This window comes from Delphinapterus leucas, chromosome 7 (assembly GCF_059928025.1).
Source record: "Delphinapterus leucas isolate spDelLeu-1000000601 "Yukka" chromosome 7, BTC_Dleu_Yukka2, whole genome shotgun sequence".
NCBI classification, from domain to species: Eukaryota; Metazoa; Chordata; class Mammalia; order Artiodactyla; family Monodontidae; genus Delphinapterus; species Delphinapterus leucas.
The window spans coordinates 94,966,690-94,990,417 of record NC_143135.1 but is presented as its reverse complement, the minus strand read 5'-3'; the positions used below and the strand labels follow the sequence as shown (position 1 = coordinate 94,990,417).

Below are 23,728 nucleotides of genomic sequence, written 5' to 3'. Positions count from 1 at the left end.
GATATTTTAAAGCAGCAGTCCCCAACCTTTTTGGCACTAGGGACCAGTTTCGTGTAAGACAATTTTTCCACGGACCGGGGGTGGGGGTGGGGTGATGGTTCAGGCGGTAATGCGAGTGATGGGGAGCAATGGGGAGCAGCAGATGACGCTTTGCTCACTCGCCCGCCGCTCACCTCCTGCTGTGCGGCCCTGTTCCTAACAGGCTGTGGACCGATACTGGTCCGCGGCCTGGGGGTTGGGGACCCTTGTTTTAAAGAGTTTTCATCTATTATCTGTGTTTCACATTAGAGGATTTCCTCAAATGTCTGGTGATCCTTGGTTGTCATTTCATATATAATCAATATAAAAATTATTAATAAAAGGTTTTACTTTGTTTTTAAATACCAAGTCTTGCAGTGTGTATTTTCTACTTATATCACATCTCAATTCCAACTAGCCAAAGTTTAAATGCTTGAGAGCCACATGTGGCGAGTGACTACTGAACTGGACAGTGCAGCTCTAGAGGGAGTAGAGATAAATATCTCTGTTTGATCTACCACATTTAACCAGAGCTCAAGAATATTTTTTTCAGGTAACACAAACACCCCCAGCTATACTGATATGGGTAAGTTGTGTCCTCAAGAAAAATGATACTAACTTATGCTTTCTGGCAGCTGTGTGAGGATGACCATTTTCTCATTCCCATGTCAACAATGGACAACATCATTCTTTCTGAAGCTTTTCTAGTGATTCACTTCCTCTCAGACTGTGGAGGAGGATACTGTCACCAGAGTCTCAGTGGGCTGATCCCTCAAATGAAGCAGATCTTAACCACTGCATGTTTTGGGAAAGCAGTGTGTTGTATCCTTACCTGATGTCAGAAAGGCAAGGGTACCAATTGTTTCATTGGACATGATGTTATGGAAACGTGCCAGCTGTCCAAACATCTGTAGGCCAGCCTCCTTCTCTCGGCGGGCGTCTGGAGTCAGACTGTCCCATTCACCTCGGTCCTTCTCAATTTGTTGAATTTTTATCTTGCTCAAATACTACAGAAACCAGAGGTGGAAGGTATCAGGGAACAAAGTGTATTGAAGGGAAGATGATATTTAAGAGGTCCTATTTAAAATCTAGTCTACTAAGCTGGGAAAACCACAGATTACCTAAGAGACATGAGGCTTTATTTCTCAGCACAGGGCTGAAGTTTAAAAAGAAATCGTGGGGAGACTTCCCTGGTGGTCCAGTGGCTAAGACTCCACGCTCCCAAAGCAGGGGACGTGGGTTCGATCCCTGGTCGGGGAACTAAGAATCCTGCATGCCGCAAGGCACAGACTTAAAAAAAAAAAAAAAAAAAAAAGACGAAAAAAAGATAAAAAAGAAATTGTGGGAAAAATTGTTTCAGCCTGGGTAGACTTATGGGTAATTCCCCTGGAAATATTATAGTCTATGAAATAGAAACGAGGATAAATAGTATATGAAATATTGGTAAAAGCCAACAGGCTACAGGGAAAAAAAAAGATGAAAGATGAAAAAAAACCCACCCCCCAAAACTGCTTATCAAAAAACAAAGCTCTATCAAATATGCAAAATGTCTGGAAGGAGAACCATAAATATTTAAAACCCTCTACCTCTCACCATTCTTGCTGTTGTAGCAAGCATGTTAAACTTACAGTCCCATGAAAACGCTGTCTGTGTCATTCTGTCACATAGCTGTTCCTTAGAAACGTCTGTTTATTACAGGACTTGTTTTCTAAGGCAACAGATCTAAAATCTTCAAGTATGGGATTATGAACAAAGCAGGAACATTTGCTCACAAATTAAATACAAGTTACTGGGAGATTGCTAATCAATACGAGGAGTGTGTGGGTTATCCAACAGGCTACCCTCATGATTTACCTGCTTTGTCTCCCTTTGGGTCACTGCCCTATCTTACACCTGTCGCAGATAAGGGAAGTTTTTATAGGAGCAATAAGCAGCTCCACAAGGGAGGGTTAAGCTGAAGGAACTGAGAGACCCCCAGGTGTATACTTTGTAAAACTCATGTTTCAGATATAGCTAAAGATTTGGGAGGCAGTGGACAGGTGAAGAGTACTGATGACTTGGAGTCTTTATGTGAAAAAATAACCCAAACCAGAGATTTTTTTCCAAATAGTGGTATAAAAGTCAGAATCTTTTAGGAAAGAGGGCTAAGAATCATTGCCTTGGTCAGTCACTGTTACTGATGTCTTGGGATGGAAGAAAGCTGAAAGTCACTAACTGAACGAAGATCCTCTGATTTCTTTCTGTAGTGCTAGACTGATTAGTTCTGCCAGTGTACCTTAGTTTGGCCTTTCACACTTTCTTTTCCACTGTCTGCCAGAATATCATCCTAGCTCATAAGGCCCTTGGTCTTGGTCTCTAATGGAACAATACCTATCAAACTCTACAAGGGCAAGGTTGGTGGTACATTACTACTTGCAAATTTTTGGTGTCCAAGACTGGTACTAGGGGACTGCTAGCATAAGGATTGCTCTATTATGACTAAAAGGTAAAAAGTATGTATGATGGTATAAGGGCAGTTAAATCTGTTTTGTTTTTTTTTTTTTTACCTGTATGGCTTCATCCAAAAGGAAGATGGCATCGTTCATTAGCAGGTTAAGAAAGCGGAGGAAAAGTGGGGGATTCATGGCTTCTAAATTCTTAGAGGCATAGTCAGCCAAATCCTGTAAGTCCCAGCCCAAGAAAAAAACATTTTAGTAATGAATCACAACCCATTGGGGCTTATGTGGAGCAAAACTCAGATAACTCAATTTTGGTTTCACCAAAAACATTCTCACCTTAATGCTCTCTCGATAGGTATCTGTTCCCCACATGTACCTGAGGATGGGATACATGGGGCGGCGGTAATTAAACTTCTGCTCAAACTGATGGGGGTCTCCTGGAGTAAGGCAAGAGCAAAACATCAACAAAGGTGGTGCTATCAGAGACAAGGCAAGAGCTTATGTTTATGTGTAGCCATTTTATAAAAATTCTGAATGTGTCAAGGCTACCGGCAAGACCTGCCGCGGGAGTTTATGAAGGCCTAGAGTCATAATCAAGTGTTTGCTTATCTCCTTACCGACAGAACAAGAGGGGGACATATAAACGATACAGTACTCAGAAAAGGACAAGGACTGAGCTGCAAAATAAAAGCCAAGGAAAACAAATGCTTCCACATCCAAACGTAGATTACTTATCAGACTTTGAATGAGGCCTCTGAGCTGGCCATTGTGGCAGTGCCAGCCACATGCAGGATGGGCTACTAAAAGTCATCCCCACATTCTTCATGGATAACATCCCAACTGTGTGGCCAACTGGTTCTTGATTACTCTGAAAAATCAGGCCAGGAGCTAAAAATCTGAGGCTTATACTGCTTTTGACATGCCAGAGGTACCACCAGAGCTCTACAGGTTGGGTCATATAATAAAGGAGGGGCATGGGATTTGGAGTCAGGAGACTTAGGTTTTCCTTCTGGCTCCACTTAATGCAAGTCTCTTACTCTTTCTCAACTCCCACTTCCTCAGAAAATAAAACAGGAATTATAATACGCCCTCTAATATTACAACCAAAGGGTCATAGTGGCTGTATAATGAGATAACTGCAATGATTTATTGTGCAACTTCTTATATGTTATAAAGATTTACATACACTGCCTCAACCATCACTTCAACCCCTTTTACAAATGAGGAAACTAAGTCTCAGAGGTAAGCAAGTAACAAAGTCAAAATTCAAATATGGAAAAACAGTAAAGTGTTAAATGTCTCTTTAATGTTAATTGTATTTATCACTGGCTGGTAGGACATCCCCTTTAAAAGGGGTCTTAAGTAACTGATTTGCATATCTTGTTTACTGGTTGAGAGGGGGCACTGTTTACTCAGACATAGCATCTCAGGGTTACAGCTCAAAAGGGCATGAGAGAAAGGGAATGTTGCCTGCTGTTATTCTTAATCTAACAATTAAACTGTACAAGGGTTAGACTGTCTGGATAAGACAAAAGAATATCTCAATCAGCACACTGTCTCATTATCCACCATTCTGTAATTCTGAGGCAGAGAAAAATAAAGACCTGGGGTTTTAACTGGACAGCCTAATTTATTTGAGTATGATTCTATCAAAAATTATAGTAAAGTTGTTAACAGTATGCGTTTTTCTTTTTTAAGGTGAGAGAGACCTGATTCTACCACTTAATTGTATGACATAAACAAATAATTTAATCTTTTTGAGCATCCATGTCTTCATAGGTAAATGGGGATAATAGAGTAAAACTTTCCAGATGGTGACATATTAAGGAAACAATGTGAAAAAAGCACTTAGTATCAAGGGTAGCACATGGTAGGTATTCAATAAATAATGACTTATGATTATTTTCCTGACATTTAAAAACTGATCAGCGATCAGTTTCTTGGTTCTAGACTGCTTTACCTGTAAACTCAATGTCCACAAAGACCTTGATTAGAGCTTCTGCAAGGTGGGATGCATAGGGAAAGTTGCAGAACACACGTTTCCGGTGGAACACACTGGATACCAAGGGATTTGGGGTCTGATCCATGTGGGGCATCACTGCTTCCAACACCTCAGCGAGTTTGGCCCTTAGGTGGGGATTCTTCATCCTATGAATAGGGCAGAAAGCAAACTGAGCAGGCAGAAAATTTAACTCCCAAATTTATAACTATTCTCTCCATACGAGGAGTCAAAACATCATATATCATCTGTACAGAGAGTTACAGGAGAAAACACGACTCCGCAGTTTTAAGTCGGTCAATTTCTGGGGGATATGCAGAGTGTACCATTCAGCTCTTTAAGATCACAGCTTATCAATTACGAGGATGAGTACTTAAGTTTCTATTTAATGCTCTGCCATTCTGTTTACTTCTCTATAACAATGCACGACTTACTATTCTCTGACAGCTTCATCTGGGATAAACTTGCCTTTCCAAGCTTTGTGAGGCTAAGGGCCAGGATATAATTATTCCACGTTACTTATAATGCATACCATGTGTGCCTAATACTTGTTGACTTACGATTTTTCATTAGGTCTGCTCAGTTCAGTGAAGGACTGGCTTCTACCTATGTCTCACTGACACGGCTCAGGGGATTGTGGATCTCTTCTTTGTGCAGAAAATTCTCACTTACATACATACTGTTTCCTTTGGCCTACCACCAAAAAATCAGAGAAGCAACTCTACAGGTCAATGAGCATCTTCCTTTGGGAAGGAGGACTAGAAGCTATGAATGCTAAGACTTGAGATCAGAGAGCATTTACCCAAGTTTACTGCTCATCCAACTTAGAATTTTAAGAGCAAACTTTGTTATCACACATTAGAAGATCATTAGCACCTGGCAAGGTCTCTGGCATTAAGGTAACTATTTTAACCAGGGACTAGCAGTGAAATTCCCATCAGGTACCTTATATGCAGGTTCAAATTCTCTGTGGGCAAAGTCCTTTGTTTATTATGCCTCTCAAGTGTGGGATTTTGGGCTACCCATAAGGATAGTCAGGTGATTCATTAATGTTAACACAACTTCTGAAGGCAACCCCTTATGATTCAGGCTCGTTTATTTCTTGGTTTAGAAGTCTTCTGAATGTTTTGCAGCTCTAAACTGTGACAGAGCCACGCTTTCAGCACTTCACCTTTCTATGCTTCCAGTGAAAATGGTGATAAAATGAAGGACATGTTCCAGGGAATCTGCTGATGTCTCCAAGATGTCATCGGCAAAGCGGCGGAGGAAAATGAGGAAATCACCCAAGTTATCTGCAAAAAATTCTGAGAAAGAAAATATTCACTGGAATTAGCCAAACATCTGACTCTTCGTATTATGCAATATTTAAATTCCTCCCTTTTACTCTACTTAGTGAAGGTTAAAAAAACCCCAAATGTCTTGTAGGTACTAGAAATGATGATAAATTAATATAGAATCTCCTTTGAATGTAAGTCAATTTTTATTTTTATCCAAGTAAACAGAATAGTAGAGACATAAAATGTTAACACACCAGTGCAGTTTAAGAAAGTATACTGATAGACATATACTTCCACACTCAAGGTTAACTGTGTGTTAAAATAACCCTTTAGATGAAAAAGAATCTTGAATAGAAATGAATACATTAGATGACTATGGTCTTCACTCTCTGGGGTCCTCCACTGGTCTTTGCCTTCTAGTATTTATGCCCTTGTATATCTCCTCCTACACTATTCCAGGGTAGAAGACACACTATGGGGCACATAGAAGTGATGGCATGTCATTTCCATAATTAGGTTATAGAAGCCTACAGCTTCCATTTTGGTTCCCTGCTCTGAGGGAAGCCACCTGCCATACCATTAGCAGTACTAAGGAGAGTCCTGTGTGGCCTGGAAAAGAAGCCAGCAAGCAACTGAGGTTTGCCACAACCACACGACTAGGCTTGTAAGCAGATCCTCCAGCTCTGATCGAGTCTTCAGATTCCCATGGCACTGGTGGACAGTCTGGCTGCAACCTCACGAAGGACCAGAGTCGGAACCATGCAGCTAAGCTACTCCTGGATCACTGACCCGTGGAAACTGTGTGTGATAATGTCTGTTGTGTTAAGTTGCTACGTTTCGGGGTAATTTGTGACTCAGCAATAGATGACCAGTACAGTGATCAAGAACATGTAACTTGATTTTGACGGACAGTTTCTGCCGGCCCCTCACCAACATACATACATACACAATCTCACTTCTGGGTTAACCAAGAGGAGATGATTTTATTTTTCTAAAGAATAACACAGGGGGGTGGGTTAGACAAATAAATTTATAAGTTGAATGACAAACAACAGTAATGATAGAAACTAACAGCTCTGAAAACCCTGACTGCACTTCGTCCTTTGAAGACTATTTTCTTATCTGCACAGCAGTGGCGACACAATGCTGAGGAACAAGCTATCAGTTCCCCCAGGCTTCAGCCAACAGACATTACCTACAAGTTTGAGTTGTTTCTCCAAAAACAGCTGAATGATAACTAAGGAAGGATATTTTGAGGATTAAACTTCCAACGTGACCCAGTTAAACTTAGATGGCTATAAATAGGAAGCTCCCAAGGGAGAGCCTGCTTACCTGGCACGTAAGCCAAAGAACTGTAGCCATCTGGCAAAGGAAAAGTTAGCTCTATCGGCTGTGAGCCTTCATTGCCTATGGCCAGTTGAACTAGAAGAACAGCCATGGACACCTGCAAATTTAGGCAGTTTTGCAGCATTTGCGGCTCAGTCATGGCAGTCTTAGTAGAAAGATAGATGGTCATCAGTCGTTCAAACTGCTCACGGAGGTTGTCAGCAGCCGGGCTAGAACTTTGCTGAGCATCCCGCCAGGCTACCTGCAGCCGATGCAGATTTTGGTTGATTTTTACCATCTGATCATGCAACCTGCCCCCAAGAAAGCAGAAAAGACTGGGTCAGGAGGCTCATATAGGGACAGTTGAGTACAGACCATTTTTTTTTTAAATTTTAACATCTTTATTGGAGTATAATTGCTTTACAATGTTAATTTCTGCTGTATAGCAAAGTGAATCAGCTATACGTATACATATATCCCCATATCCCCTCCCTCTTGCACCTCCCTCCCATCCTCCCTTACAGACCATTTTTGAAAACCAAATCCTCACTTATTTATTCTATTATTCCCTTTTAGGATGTAGGGAGCTGCAGTTGTGATGACACAGAAGGCAATCACAAAAGTTATTGACAGGACATAGGTGGGGGCATAGCACTGGGAAAATGTTACCAAGTATTCAAGAATTGAATCTAATTACATAGATTAGTTGTCTTCGGCTGAAATGCACCATCCATAGAATGGCTCGGTTGAGCAGGGTGTAGATTGGGCTTTTATTATGTACAATATATAACGATCAGGCAAAGTACAAGAAGCCCAGCAGGGTAGTTTGACACCACACAAGTGCAATGATTGTACCTGGATGTGGTTATATGGACAGTCTTTCCATGGTTAGTAGAGAACTAAAGCTGGTGAGAAAGGAGTCTAGATTACTAATGACCACATATCAACCAGTAGCCACCTATGATGCAGCCTAAGAGCAGCTTCCAGTCCTCTGATGCTCAATATAAAATTAAATGATTCTTCAAAAAGGGTCAGCTAAATGTTCTCTAATGAAAGGAAGACCCATAATTCAATGTTATAGATAGTTGTGTCTATGTGTACAGTCCAAAGTCATTCTTGGCGTTGTGGATAACGTCTAGGGTTAGCTAGCCAATACTGGGAAACTAGATGACGTTCATTTTTGTGTTTAAATCTAGGTGGTTGAACAGGTTAAACACATGCTAAATGTCTCACTTAAAATGTCAATGATAGGGATAGAAAATGTCTCTAATAAAGATATAATTTCATTTTTCCAAAAATCTGCTGAGTTTTGAAAAATGCTGCATCAGTTTAAGTATCCTGAAAAGGCATTAAAAACTGCTGTCCTCAATATACCTTCCTATAGACTGTGAGTAGCTATTTTCTCCCCTTATTTATACTTGTCACAGTCAGCTAAATCAGAGGGAAAAAAAAATCATAGAATGACATACGGTTAGCCAGAACCAGACAATTTTTGGAAGTCATACACTTTAGCTCTCAAATCTTTACACTTCCAGAATCCTCCTTATCTCTGACACATAGATTTTTATGTTCCTACTGATCTTATTGAAATACCTTATAAACATTTAATTTTGTCAATTTTGTCTCTATACCATAGAATAAAGCTTTCTCTTTTTTCATCAGGAGTAATAAGTAATGAAAATTCAAGAGCAGAATGTGAAATGTTAAATGAAAACAATTCCACTTTAGCAGATGACAAAAGGAAGATAGTGATTTAAAAATTTGCAAGTTTAGAGAAAAATACTAGTGTATCTTTAATTTTAAAAAGTTTAACAGGTCAAAAATTAAAAATAAATTCAGGTTATATGGATAAAGCCACTTCATGTAGACACAAATAAATGCATATAATGCCCTTTTCCTACTAGATCCTAATGTCAGCCTTCAGAATAAAGTGAGATTGTTATCTGTAAGACGCACTTTCAACCTTCTGGTTATCAACACAACCAAGCAGTTCTTTCCTAATGACATCAGAGGAGTTACCTGTGAAATCCCAAGTACAAGGTGTACTCTGTCAGGACAAGGTTTTCTGTTACAAGGTTGTAGTTCTGGGGAAACTTTGGCTCCTGCACAGCTGGGATCAAACAGGTTTCTTTGTCCAAACCTCAAAGAAATTAAAAGGAAGAGTAAATGGCTTGCCAGAGACATCTATCTTGGCTCCAGTGTCCCCTTATTCTAGTTCAACTTCCATCCTATTAGTGAATTAAGTAATATCTTCTTAAAAACACATCTTCTCACATTCCTACTGTCTTCTCTAAAAATGTAATTTGGCTTCTCAGTCTATAGAAATGCAGTTAAATCTCTTTAGCTTGATCATGAAATCACCAACAATTAAAAGGAATGATAGCACTGTAGATTCTTCCAGGGGATAGATAATAGATCATTTGTATCTATTCTGTGATTTTCTGTATTTAAGATTATTTGCTTTTGAGCATGTTACTTTTATAATTAGAAGAGTTATACAACTGGGAGGAAATACATTAAGATTGAGTGATTCGTTTTGAGTGGTAGAATTAAGAGTGATTTATCTTCTTCTTTTCACTTCTCTGTATTATTTGAGTTTTCCCCAATATTCTTCCTCCCTAGGCTAATATTTCCTGCCAATTCCCATACCCCTTCCCCCATCTACCCCTTGTTCCAGCCACATTGAGCTTCTCACTGTTCCTTAGTTAAGACATTTCACAGCTGTGTACCTTCATACTTGTTTTTCCCTCTACATAAAGGGCCTCCTTTTCTCCTTTGCTTGATAATCCCAACTCATTTTTCAGGACTCAGCTACGAAGACCTCCAGCTTCTGTAGAATTAATCATTTACTCCCTCCTCTGTGCTCCTGTAGATTAGCCCTAGACCATATTATGATGATCTGTTAACATATCTGCCTTCCTGTGGAGACTTTGAGTTCAAAAAGGACAGGGAATGTACTTTATTCATTTTCATAATGAATGAATGAATGAGCGAATATCCAAGTCTGCCAAATTCAGAGAGAAGGTCTCATTAAAGGACAACATCTAAAAAATAAGTTTTAAAAAGCTTGCCTTTTTAAAACTCATAATAGCTTTTCTTTTTGCCTCATCTTCTTTGAGAAAGAGGGACCTCTGTGAAAAAGGATATAGAAGTGAATGGCTTAGATGTTACGCACACACTGTTTTGAGAAGACCAGCTCCCCCTTACCTCTCATGTGTACATTTTTTATTTTTCGTTCTTCATCATTCAACTCCTTCAGGGCACAGTAAGTGGGATTAAAGGTGAGGAGCCGAGAGGATCTGGGTTTGCAAAATGGCTGGCATAACTTCAGGAGAGCAGCACCCAAATTCAGAAAGAAGGCATCCGAGGCATACATTTGGAAGAAGATTTCTGGCATCTGATTGGCCCAAATCTTGGTGCGGCCTGCATTTGCATGCAAACAGTTTCCAAGCCAGGACAAGATACAGTGTTTGGTTTCTGGAGAGAGCTGGAGTAAGTTCTTCAACATCTGGTAGATCTTTTCATGGAACCGAGCCATGAACTGTTTAACCAGAAAACACAACCACAGAACATTCCAGTTTCACAATCCTAATATTTGTTACTCTCAAATCTTAGCCACTGGCAATTTCCAAAAATACAGGAATCCTAACCTTCTCCCTCACTCTCCCTGTGCCTTACGCCACCATTTCTGATTAAAAAAAAAAATTTTTTTTTTTCTGGGAACTTTTAAGAGATTTCCTGATGAGCTGCCAAACTGCAGGTAGCATTTACATAGCTTTAGAGTAGGGGATGGTAAACTTTTTCTGCAGAGGGCCAGATGATAAATATTTTTGGCTTTGCATGCCACATGGTCTCTGTAGCAACTATTCAACTCTACCACTGTGGCATGAAATCAAGCCATGAACAATATATATACACATGGGCATGGCTGGGTTCAATAAAACTATTTAAAAAAACGGGCGGCAGGCTGGATTTGGCCACTGGTATAATTTGCCAACCCCTGCTTTAGAAAGTTGTGATGATGGGAGATTTAAACTGCCCCCAATTCAACCATTTATTGTCATATGTTGGCCAGACTTCTACCATAATTTATGCTAAGCCCAAAAAGAGAGGACATAAGTAGAAGGAGGAAAAGGAAAATAATTTGGCTTTTAAGCTGGAGTTCAGTCAGAAGATTTTAGGAGCTAAAGTTATAAGAAATAGCTTGGTGAGAAAAATGAGGATTGAGAGCAGGTAGCTCTGCTACAGCACAGGGCAAAGAAGAGCAGCAGCTCACTCTTAAACCACACAAAGGTTTGTGCTCTGCTCTTAGCGCCTGCTAAAAAGAGGGCCATTTCCATACATGATTATGGTAGACAGCCAACCAGATTGATCTGCTTTCCCAAAGAGGCTCAAGCAGCCTTATCTGCATCTGCTTTCTGAGGAAACGATACTTAATCTAAGACCAGGGGGCCGGAATACACCGGTAAACAGCTCCACCTGGTGAATGTTGGCCTCTTGTACTTTGATCTCCTGGGGACTGGAACGAGATGGATTCAGGAAGTAGCCATGATTTTCTACTACACCCGGAGTCTTTAATAAGCAGGAGATATTCAGGATTACTCCCAGCAAGGTCTTCTGGTACATCTGCCCATTACTAGGATCCTTGGGCTGAATGTATTCTACAAAAACCTGTAGGAAAAGACAAGCCTAGTTATTTGTCTGTATGATGAGATAAATGATGGGATGAGAGGGCCTCAAAGAGTTAAGATTATACAACAACCAATGTATCTTTCTCTTATTCCATAGGTAATATTACACTGCCCTCAGGATAGGGAAGCATAGAGTATTAAGCTTCCAACTCAACTGAATATATATGAGCTTTCAGACCTACCTTTGCCATATCCTTTTGCCTAGTGAAATACAGAAGAATGTCCAGATATGCGTACAACAGGATCTGGCAGAGTTCTAGATCTTTTATTCGGCCCAATAAAATATCAAACACTGGAATCATGACTTCTGGAAATGTTCGAACTTCCTCATCCAGTATCAAGGCTTCGATGACCTCATCCAGAAACTCAGCTACACCTTCAAAATCTGACAGAAGACAAGAGAGAGAGGAGGCCATAAGAATTTTTAGACGCCTCTACACACAGCTCTTTACTCTTCTGGTACTTTTGATAATTCTATTGGTATTCAACCTCAAAGGTCAAGGTGTGAGCTCTCTTCCTTAATTTACGCTGGAACCATAGTGGCTCTGAGGCTTTCTAATGCAATTAGAGGAATGTTACACTTGGAAATCAAATGTAGAAGCTCATAGATGTTGCTTATGTACTCACGGCCTCCTAGGATGGCTTCCAACATCAAATCTACCAGTTGCTCGTGGATGTTTTGGTCAACATAGATCTCAGGGGTGAGGAGAACTGTTCGGGTATTGGACACAGTAAGGTTCCTGCACTGCACTGCAAAGGGTAGCAGGTTCTCTGGAACTTTGGTAATCTGGAAACAGCAATGAAGAGAGGGAAGAGTCTAGCTCTGTGACCTGGCACAAGGACAGATATAGCAAATAGAAGGGAAAAGACACTGTGTCCCAAAACAGTAGTGCTTTCCTGTGGATGCTTGAAAAGCCATGAGAGTTCATTCTTTGGTTTAAGGAATCACCTAACTGTTAGAAATTCTAATGCTGGAAGTGATCAAGCTTAATCTACTCTGTTATATATACCTTAGTGGAGATGAATTTATCAGACCTTTTTTTAATAAGGGTGTGATATATTAAGACGTTTGTAGAGGGAATAATAGGAGGCACTTGTTAATTGAGGAAAGGGGTAGACCCCAAGCCACAGAAAGGAGAGACTAAAACTTTAGAAGATAAACTAACAGTGCCTCTGATATCCAGTTCCAGATATAATATGATGTATATAAATTGATATAATAGACACTGATCTTGGGACTTCCCTGGTGGTCCAGTGGTTAAGACTCTGTGCTTCCACTGCAGGGGGTGTGGGTTCGATCCTTGGTTGGGGAAGATCCCGCATGCTGCACAGCACAGCCAAAAAAAAAAAAAAAAGACATTGGTCCAACTCTCTGGCTTATGTGTTAAAGTCATACCCAAGAGGACAATAGAGTACTCAATACGGATTATTCTTTTACCTCTTCCTTGGCTCTTTGGAAACAGGAATAAAGGTAACAAAAAATGTGCCTCTCCCCTGCATCTCGATCAGCAGAGAGATTCAACGTTGTAGAAGAGGTCATGTTAATCAAGTGGTTGCCTGGATCTTGAAGTAATAAGCGAGTGAAGACGGCCTATTAAGAAAGACAAATAAACAAAAATACTAAATCATTGCAAAGTTAATTTATTTTTAAATTTTTTTGATGTACTTTTTATTGAAGTATAGTTGATTTACAATGTTGTGTTAGTTTCAAGTGTTCAGCAAAGTGATTCAGTTACACACACATATATAGCTATTCTTTTTCAGATTCTTTTCCATTATAGGTTATTATAAGACATTGAATATAGTTCCCTGTGCTATATAGTTGGTCCCTGTTGTTTATCTATTTTATATGTAGCAGTGTGTATCTCTTAATCCCAAACTCCTAGTTTATCTCCCCTGACCACGGCAAAGTTTATTTTAGAACATTAAGATAAAAAAGATAATTTTGACACAGGTTATTATAAGAATCACAGAACGTAGAACAAACGGGGAAAAAAGGGCTCAGTGTACCATTACTTTAGAAAATATTACGTATACAAATTTAATTGTTTATGTAGTTATCCTAAAGCAAGCTTAAGTGTCTAGCATAGCCCCTAGCACAGAGTAAGCATTAAAAGAATATTTGTTGAATGGTGTGGAGAATTGGAGATTAAACTCATATGTGAAATCTACTACTCTGCATCATTGCTGACCTCACTCAGACTTAAATAAACACAGTTTAAATGTACTGGGTTGGCCAAAAAGTTCGTTTGGGTTTTCCCACACCACTGTACAGAAAAACCCGAATAAACGTTTTGGCCAACCCAATTATGAAGTTAAACTACAAGTTGTCAAGTCTTCCCTATCCAACTTTTATTCCTTTAATGTTAATTAGGCGCCTGCAAGGTAAAATGCATTGTTTTGATTTTGGAAAAGATATAAAAAAAGAGATGGACCTTGGCCTTGATAAATATTAGTGTCTACGGGAGAGAGAAGACAGGTTCATAAAGAAGCCAAGACATGAGACAGAAAGAGACAATTCCCATAAGAGATGCATGGAGATTACTGCCAGAGCCCAGAGGAGAAAATAACTCCTACTTGGCAAAACTTTGTAAACAGGATGGCATTTTAACTAGGTCTTAAAGGATGGGTAGATTTGGACATGGGACCATGGTAGATGAGAAGATTCCAAAAGAGGAACACCACAAACAATGTAAGAGATGGAGCTAAGCAAAGCCATGGTTGGAGAAAGGTGAGCAGAGTTCAGCTGCAAGGCTAATTTTTCCTGAAGCCACATGTAAGGAATGTAAGAATGGTACCTGCTCTACGTTGTTCATATCAAGCCAGTCTTGATCTTCCAGGTCTACTGCCATTTCTTCCAAATACACACAACGGCTGGGGATGCCATTCCCACTTTTCAGGCTTGGGTCACCTGGCAAATGGTTTTAATCTGGTAAGTTAAGGATAATGCTTCTGTCTTATACAGACAACTGATCTTGATGGCATTTCTCTTGAACCCCAAGTTTGACTCAGGTAATATCAGAATGATCTTGCCACACAGAGCAGTATCTAAAGATTTAAATCATTTTTACCCCTCGAAGAGTATGTGCTTTGTTATAAACCTAACACCATGACATTTAAAGAGTAAATCCCAGACATCAGCACTAATTCTGGGGTTTAACTACAGATAGGGCACAGAGTGGAAACACTATCTGACCCTTCTTGGGGCTTTCATCTAAATGTTTAGGTCACCTCTGCGAAGAAAATGGATTTAGCTACCATTCCCATTTCCCTTTTAAGGTAGTAAAGGCAGTAGCTACATGGCCCAGTCAGTATCAAAACAGAAATGAAAGTTGTAGCTGTGTCAAAATTCTGCTTTAGGTCACATTAAAAGCTTCCTTGAAATATAAACCCTGTGTTCCAGGGAGTATGATGGGCTTGTTTAGCCATCAGATACAATAAGTTTCTAGGAGCAAGTCCCTAGCCCAAGCAGGAAGGGCAGAGTAATAAATACACTAGCTGCAAAGATGTAACTCACTGTTGTCCAGAGTGATGAGGAAGATCCTTTGGATCATGTGATTGATGTTGAGTTGCTCACATATTTCCTGCTGTGAACGGAATGAGCGGCTAATCTCAGCCACAGAGTAATCAAATTCATCCAGGCTCTCTGACACACTATTATCTGAGTCATCTGGGCTGGCTGGGAGTTCATCTGCCAGAAGATGTAAGTTGTTAACAGTTACAATGCTCTCTTTAAGAGAAAACCAAATACACATGATAAATGTAACCAAGAGGAGGATAATTTGGGATGTTAAACAAGTTAACTATCTAATTAGTGAACATCTCAAATCAGGCAACATCTTTTTTTTTTTAAATTAAGGTATCATTGACATATTAGTTTCAGGTGCACAACATAATGATTCGATATTTATATATATATATATATATAGTTATTGTTATATAACAATATATATATAATATATATAATATATATATATTATATATTGTCATTGTTATATGATCACCACAATAAATCTAGTTAACGTCTGTCACCATACATAGCTACAAATTTTTTTCTTGTGATAAGAATTATTACGATCGACTTTCTTAACAACTTTGAAATACACAATACAGTACTGTTAACTACAGTCACCATGCTGTTCATTGCATCCCCATGGATTCTTTATTTTATAACTGGAAATTTGTACCTTTTGAAACCTTTCACCTATTTTGTCCATCCCCCCCACCCCCTGCCTCTGGCAACCACCAATCTGTTCTCTGTATCTATCAGCTTGTTTTTTGTTTTTTTTTAAAAATATTCCACATAAGTGAGATCATATGGTATTCGTCTTTCTGACTTATATCCCTCAGCATAACGCCCTCAAGGTCCAACCACTGTCCACCTGTTGTTGCAAATGGCAATATTTCTTTTTTATTTATGGCTGAATAATATTCGTGTGTGTGTGCATGTATGTGCGTGCCTGTGTGTAATTACATCGTTTTCTTTATTCATCCGTTGATGGACATTTAGGATGTTTTCACATCTTGGTTATTGTATACTGATGCAATGAACATGGGGGTGCATATATCTTCTTGAATTAGTGTTTTTGTTTTCTTTGGATAAATACCCAGAAGTGGAATTGCTGAATCATATGGTAGTTCTATATTTATTTTTTTTAGGAATCTCCATTCTAGTTTCCATAGTGCCTGCACCAATTTACAATCCCAGCAACAGTGCACAAGAATTCCCTTTTCTCCACATCCTTGCCAACACTTGTTATTTCTTGTCTTTTTGATAATAGCCATTCTAAGAGGTGTGAAGTGGTTTTGATTTACATTTCCCCAATTAGTGATGGGTTTTTTTTCATAGATTAGGGCACCTTTTAATGTACCTGTTGGCCATCTGTATGTTGTCTTTGGAAAAATGTTTATTCAGATCCTGTGCCCATTTTTAAATTGGACTGTTTATATTTTTTGCTATTGAGTTATATCAGGAAACATTTTAAATACAGAATTCTGAAATCCCTGGCTATAAAATCTACCACATTTTAAAAACCAAAAGTTTTATTCTTTGTACTCATAATTAATTGTATTCCAAAATGCCAATAGTAGCAACACTATCTTCCCTACAGAATCCTAGTGGGCAAAGAATTACCCAGTAGATCAGTATGCCTCTAATTATATTAAATATGGCTTGGGGCTTCCCTGGTGGTGCAGTGGTTAAGAATCCACCTGCCAATGCAGGGGACACGGATTCAAGCCCTGGTCTGGGAAGATCCCACGTGCTGCGAAGCAACTAAGTCCGTGCGCCACAACTACTGAGCCTGCGCTCTACAGCCCACAAGCCACAACTAATGAGCCCCTGTGCCACAGCTACTGAAGCCTGTGCGCCTAGAGCCCGTGCTCTACAACAAGAGAAGCCACCGTGATGAGAAGCCCACGCACTGCAATGAAGAGTAGTCCCCGCTCACTGCAACTAAAGAAAGACTGACTGCGCACAGCAATGAAGAAGACCCAACGCAGCCAAAAAAACAAAAAACAAAACTTCATAGACTAAAAACTATCCTAATTGTTCTTTTAATGAGCATTTCTCTAATTATTAGTGAGACTGGATTTATTTTTTTTTGGCTGCATTGGGTCTTGTTGCTGCATGCAGGCTTTTCTCTAGTTGAGGCGAGCAGGGGCTACTCTTCGTTGCGGTGCACAGGCTTCTCACTGTGGTGGCTTCTCCTGTTGTGGAGCACAGGCTCTAGGCGCATGGGCTTTAGTAGCTGTGGCTCAAGGGCTCTAGAGCGCAGGCTCAGTAGTTGTGGCACACAGGCTTAGTTGCTCTGCAGCATGTGGGATCTTCCCAGACAAGGGCTCGAACCCGTGTCCCCTGCATTGGCAGGCCGGTTCTTAACCACTGTACCACCTGAGAAACCCGAGACTGGATTTTTAAAGTAACTTGATTATCATATATAAATCATTTCTAACTTATTTTTGGTTGTACTGTGTGGCATGGCATGCGGGATCTTAGTTCCCCAACCAGGCATTGAACCCATGCCCCCTGCACTGGGAGCATGTGGAGTCTTAACCACTGGACCACTAGGGAAGTCCCTGTTCCTAACTTTTGTTGTTTTTCCAATGAGTTACTTTTTTCTTATTGATTGTATCCTTTTATTTTTTACAAAGCAACTTACAAGAGCTTCTCAGAATGGCACTCATGTTAAAGGGGTATATAAGTAGGTTGTTCATTAAAAGCTACACACAAGTCTGCATCTGCTTTTCTCCTCTACTGACAAAACAGTTAATTCTAAAAGTCCAGGCAAAACTCGCAGAAGCAAGAGTTGTGGGACTTCCCTGGTGGTCCAGTGGTTAAGAATCTGCCTTCGAGGGGCTTCCCTGGTGGCGCAGTGGTTGAGAATCTGCCTGCCAATGAAGGGGACACAGGTTCGAACCCTGGTCCGGGAAGATCCCACATGCCGTGGAGCAACTAAGCCCGTGAGCCACAACTACTGAGCCTGTGCTCTAGAGTCCGTGAGCCACAACTACTGAGCCCACGTGCTGCAACTACTGAAACTCAAGGGCCTAGAGCCCATGCTCCACAACAAGGGAAGCCACTGCAATGAGAAGCCTGCGCACCACAATGAAGAGTAGCCCCCGCTTGCCACAACTAGAGAAAGACTGTGCGCAGCAACAGAGACCCAACGCAGCCAAAAATAAATAAATAAAATAAATTTAAATTTATTTAAAAAAAAAAAAAAAAGAATCCTCCTTTGAATGCAGGGGACACTGGTTCGATCCCTGTTCAGGGAACTAAGATCCCACATGCTACGGGGCAACTAAGCCCGTGCTCTAGAGCCTGAGCCCCACAACTAGAGAGCCTGTGTGCCGCAACTACTGAGGCCTGTGCACTCTGGAGCCTGTGTACCACAACTAGAGAGAAGCCCTCACACTGCAATGAAGATCCTGTATGCTGCAACTAAGACCCGATGCAGCCAAATAAATTATTTTTAAAAAATAATAATAAATAAAAAATAAAATATCTTAAAAACAAAAAGAAGCACGAGTTGCTTCACTGTGGTGACTTTTGTAAAAGTGAAGCTCAATAAAGGAGGCCAAAGGTTTTGGTAGAGTACTAACTGCTGGTGGAAAACAGGTTAGATCAGGTGGCCTGACAAATTCACTGTAAACAAAGATGATGAGGTGCCAAAATAGTAACAGAAGGGCATGCACCTGATTTGTCCCCACTGCTTGGTGGCTGCAATGCTCCCAACCCTAGCCAGCCTTATGTCTGTTTATAGCCAGAAGGATGAGCGTTCTGTCACTCTATTCCTATACCACTCTATTCCCTTTTGAATTCCAAGAGTAATAGGTGCTGATTAGCAAAATTTCCCTCAACCACATACTTAAAAACTTTATTTTCTCATTTCCTATTTTTCCAACTCCTCACTCTCCATTCTCTCCTACAATCTCTTAATCCAAGGTTTCCCATTCTCATCCTGTATTTTAGAAATCTGGGAAAGTTTTCAGAGATGGAGACTCAGAGCTGCCTATTTCTATCACATTAAAAAAGTCAGCATTACATGTATTTCTCCCTTGTTTCATCCATCACTTTGTCTACTACTCATGTGTCTTCCCCTGACCTCCTTTTTCTTTTTCTTCTTTTTTAAAAAATTTATTTTTGTCTGTGTTGGGTCTTCGTTGCTGTGCGTGGGCTTTCTCTACCTGCGGTGAGCAGGGGCTACTCTTGGTTGTGGTGCGTGGGCTTCTCATCGCGGTGGCGTCTCTTGTTGCAGAGCATGGGCTCTAGGCGTGCAGTTTTCAGTAGTTGCAGCACGCAGGCTCAGTAGTTGTGGCTCACAGACTCCAGAGCACAGGCTCAGTAGTTGTGGTGCATGGGCTTAGTTGCTCCACGACATGTGGGATCTTCCTGGACCAGGGCTTGAACCTGTGTCCCCTGCATTGGCAGGCAGATTCTTAACCACTGTGCCACCAGGGAAGTCCCCTGACCTCCTTTTTATCCAATCCTAATCAAAGAGTAAGGCCACAACTTAGCTACATATCTGAATACTTCTGAAATAAACAAAATAAAGGGAAAATATAAACATTTCTCCTTTCCTAAAAACAATAACACTATTATTCTTTTTGGAGGAAGGAGAAGGGGAGCAATTTCTGGCTTGTAAGATTGTGAATACCCTCAGAAGACTAATATATTTGAGAAACAGCATCCTACTTCTTCTAGTCCATATGTTACCTTATAGGAGGGAGGTAGACTTGATGTTAATTTTGGTCCCAGATGAGGAAAATCATTTTTCTGATTAATAAGATATTATCCTAATTTTTTTCACATTAAGGTTAAGGATCAGATTTTCCTAGATGTCTGTTCTGAAAGCAGTAAGTTATGAAAGTTGGCCACTCTATGGAGTGAAAGAAGCGTTCTGCTTGAGATAGACTCTGAAGCACTTGGCTTAAGAACAAATCTCATTTATTTCTCTACAGGCCAAAAAGCTTTTATAATTCTTTCTTCAACAAATCTGCTTTCTACAGCTGCATGTGACTTGGTTTCCACACCTTCGCCTATAACCTCAGTTTCCTATGTTAAAATAAATTAGTATCCTGGTTAAGTATCTTTCACTAGGTGATGTTTAAAATAAAAGAGCTTCACAGCTTTGGGATCCTGACTGGCATCTGTTACTCTGGAACCACCTGTCCCAGAGAAGAGACCACCTGGTCTCTTCTTTATGCAGGAGATAGGACAGGGAGAAGAACCCAAAACAAAACAAACAATAAATATGAACAAAAAAAACCCTTCTGCCCTAAACTTAAATTCTAGTTGCAATTAAGGACCCAAAGAATACTTAAGTTGGGAAGACCCCATTCTAGGTCATCTCACCTGCTGCTACTGGCTCGTCCACTTACCAGATTGCTGCTTCAGCTGCTCTTTTTGGATTGCTGCAAACTGCTTGGCATCAGCCAGGGAGCCAAAAAGAGCAGCAAAGGGGTTACTTGAGATGTTGTTGTTATTCTCCTGGTCTGTCATTTCACTTTAAAGTATCCTCCATCCAGACCTAGGGGGAGGGGCTATAGAAAGGACAGGTATCAGACGCCAAAGGGCAGATAACACAACAGTTATAATATTATCATAGTTGTTTCTTCTCTCATTTCTTGAATACATTTTAAAAGGGTTTGGGTAAGACTTGCCAACTCCTATTCCAAGATTCAAGACAATTTTTGGCGAAATGGTTAAAAACCTACCAACTGGACAAGTTGACTTGATTTGGGGGTGGCTAAAACCAAAAAGCTTAAAAAATGTTCAGCTGGAATGCATTTATCTATTGACATGTTTCTATTTACTATACCTTTAAAAAATAGATTAAATAGAAAGAATTATTGAAGTCAAAGAGGAAACTCAGCTACTAATTGTTAACAACAATGTGGCACTTAAAAATAATATGACAAAAACTATGGATCTCCCATAAGTCCCTAGGCTGGTCGACTAGTTCTCATTCACCACGAGCATAAGGTGGTGCTTGCACAGGCTTCTGTGACTTAAGAGTTGGAGCTGGGAATTCCTCAGCTACACAAACTAAATGTAAGTCTGTATGTCAGATGTGGAATTGCAAACCAGGACAGGAATCAGATTAGCAGCATATCGTGGGTTTTAAATCTATATTAAGCAATCTATCTCTACTTCTAGGCTTATGACTACTGATATTTTTTCCTCCAAAAACTAAATGGTCTTTGCTTAATTCTATATTTAACTTTCCCTACTTATCTGACTTTACAATACTGAAGAAACACAAATTCCTAATGTATAATATGAAATAGATATATACCTCAAAGGTATCTAAAGGAGCTGACTGAGCCTGCATTTGCACTCTTCTGATTACATTTCCTCATCCAAGCGCCAAGGGGACTCCGTGGCACAACGGGATGAGCAGAGCTCCCTGAAAGGCTTTCTCCCCTTTCTGAAATTTTAAGGCCAAAGCACAGACATACAGCCCTGAAAAGGGTGAGAAGAGACAAAGGGTATGAATATTCTGTTTACAAGGATGCTGAACTGCTACAAGGACAGAGGCCTTAGAAGGAGTTGGGGTCAGGAACACAAATGTGGGAGAAAAAAAAGAACGTTCGGTCTACCTTTAATTAATTGAGTTAAGACTCCTTACAGAATCCTATTAACAAAAGCTAATGCAAGTCAGAAAAGTTACCCTTATTTTTTGGAGGAAGAGAGACTATCACTTTTTGACACTTCTGAGGCATCTCTACCAGTTGCTTCATGCTCCTCTGTTGTGCTTTCTGCATAAGAGCTAATGGCTACTGAGCTGTAATGACTCAGGCAGACAGTCTAATCTCGTCTCAGCATGGTGCTGGGCTTTACTGCTTCAAGGAACTGAACTGTTAGATGTTGCTCTATGATTTTACTTTCTACTATGTATAGTTTAGTTGAGCTTAATAATGCAGAAAAGAAAGACAGCATATTTAGTGCTGGAATTAACAATCCTTGAGAGGTCTTTCCTCCCATTTAAACATTGCATAAGCTTAATTATTACCCCTAATTCATGTAGAGGCACCAAGAATTGTGTCACTGTTAGCTGACCACCACCCTACCTCTATTCTGAGGTACCCAGAGGAATGCAAAAAGTGTAGTGAGTTCTAGTTATTTTTCTGTCTGCAAAATATCAACCTCTTTCTTCAACATGACACCCACATTTTTCTTTTGGGGATCCAACCCATTCCTGGTCCATGTGTACAGAAGGGGATGACCTTACCCATTAGCTCTAGAAATGGGCATATGAATCTGGCCTGGCCCAAAAGAATACAGTATTCTCTGCCCAAAGTGACTGATGCAGGAGTAGGCACAAGACGCTAGCAAGGCCTAACAGAATCAATGAACACCAGCTACAGGCCTTTGGCTAAATCTACAGAAAAGGGGACTCTTTTTTCCTGCTTGGGTTGTTAGGCTAGTAAGATAGGAAACTGGAGTTGCCATCTTTCTACCATCTAGAGAAGGCCTAGCCTAAAACTAAGCCAACATGTAGGAAGAGAGATGTGAGATGGAAAGAGTCTTCTCAGTTATAAAAACGCCAGTCGATTTCCCTACATTGTGGAAGCCAATACAACTGAAAAGAGTGCAGATTAGTACAAAGGAAATGCATCACCTGTACCATCAATGCAGAAAGGAAGGGAGGTGAAAGCTGAGAATCAGAACATAGGACACAGGCTCTTAAGACTACCAAGAGAGATAAAGAGGATTTATCATCACAAACGGCATTACTTCCTCCTCTCAATAATATACTGTTGCAGTATATAAAGCTAGCTTCCCACTACGTTTTACCTATATTAACAGGATTTATAACTTTCTACACTGTATTCCTAACGTAGATCTTCTATCTTACTAGAAGGTAAGCAATTTGAACACAGGTTCATATCTGATTATTTTTTTCTTCTGTACCTGGCATAGTCCGTAATCACAAAATCCCAAACAAATATGTATTGAATGATTCAATCTTACATGTAATTACTCCTGACCTTCTTGTAATCAATAGCAGCACCCATAATCCTACTTCAAGGTAAGGGTTTTACTGTTTGTCCTGGGTTGCAGTGGAAGGTCAAACTATTGGGCCAGACACTTGTGGCTCTTTGATATCTCAGAACGTGTAGAATAGAGAATGGAAATAAATCTCTGTTGTCATCTATGCTGTCTTTTTGAAAAACAAAAAGGGCTTTGCCGACCTCACTAAGCTCAACTTTCTCATATGTACTTAAAATCTATTTGAAGTAATAGTGCAAAAACTATTTTCATAGAAAAATAGCTAACACTGTGCAACCAGGAAAATTTTACAGGAAAAAGGAGGACTGATCACTTGATGGGAACCTTTGTGGAGATGTCAGTTTAGATTTGTTCAATGATCACACAAATGTAAAAAGAGTACCCACTCCAAAAGAAAGGTCTGATAAAATGGAACCTTGAGATTTTGTTTAGTATTCAATGTCATCAGGAATTTATAATCT

General features: G+C 40.0%; 1 protein-coding gene across 5 annotated transcripts in view; it reads right to left on the bottom strand.

Moving 5' to 3' along the window:
• Positions 1-23,728, bottom strand: part of UBE4A (ubiquitination factor E4A) — a 35,023-nt gene that overhangs the window by 9,232 nt on the left and 2,063 nt on the right. For 3 of the 5 annotated variants that reach the window (XM_022559120.3, XM_022559121.3, XM_089915639.1), the window contains exons 2-16: positions 20,633-20,794; positions 15,267-15,440; positions 14,548-14,660; positions 13,188-13,340; positions 12,377-12,536; positions 11,932-12,134; positions 11,538-11,729; positions 10,266-10,599; positions 9,078-9,198; positions 7,065-7,369; positions 5,627-5,759; positions 4,417-4,604; positions 2,793-2,893; positions 2,565-2,678; positions 851-1,025 (exon numbers count right to left, since the gene is read on the bottom strand). In XM_022559120.3, the coding sequence (XP_022414828.1) occupies positions 851-1,025; positions 2,565-2,678; positions 2,793-2,893; positions 4,417-4,604; positions 5,627-5,759; positions 7,065-7,369; positions 9,078-9,198; positions 10,266-10,599; positions 11,538-11,729; positions 11,932-12,134; positions 12,377-12,536; positions 13,188-13,340; positions 14,548-14,660; positions 15,267-15,440; positions 20,633-20,753 (2,587 nt within the window). In that variant the 5' untranslated portion in view covers positions 20,754-20,794. Of the gene's footprint in view, positions 1-850; positions 1,026-2,564; positions 2,679-2,792; positions 2,894-4,416; positions 4,605-5,626; positions 5,760-7,064; positions 7,370-9,077; positions 9,199-10,265; positions 10,600-11,537; positions 11,730-11,931; positions 12,135-12,376; positions 12,537-13,187; positions 13,341-14,547; positions 14,661-15,266; positions 15,441-20,606; positions 20,795-23,728 lie in introns of those variants that run through there. The other 2 variants (XM_089915637.1, XM_089915638.1) reach the window with 2 other exon arrangements.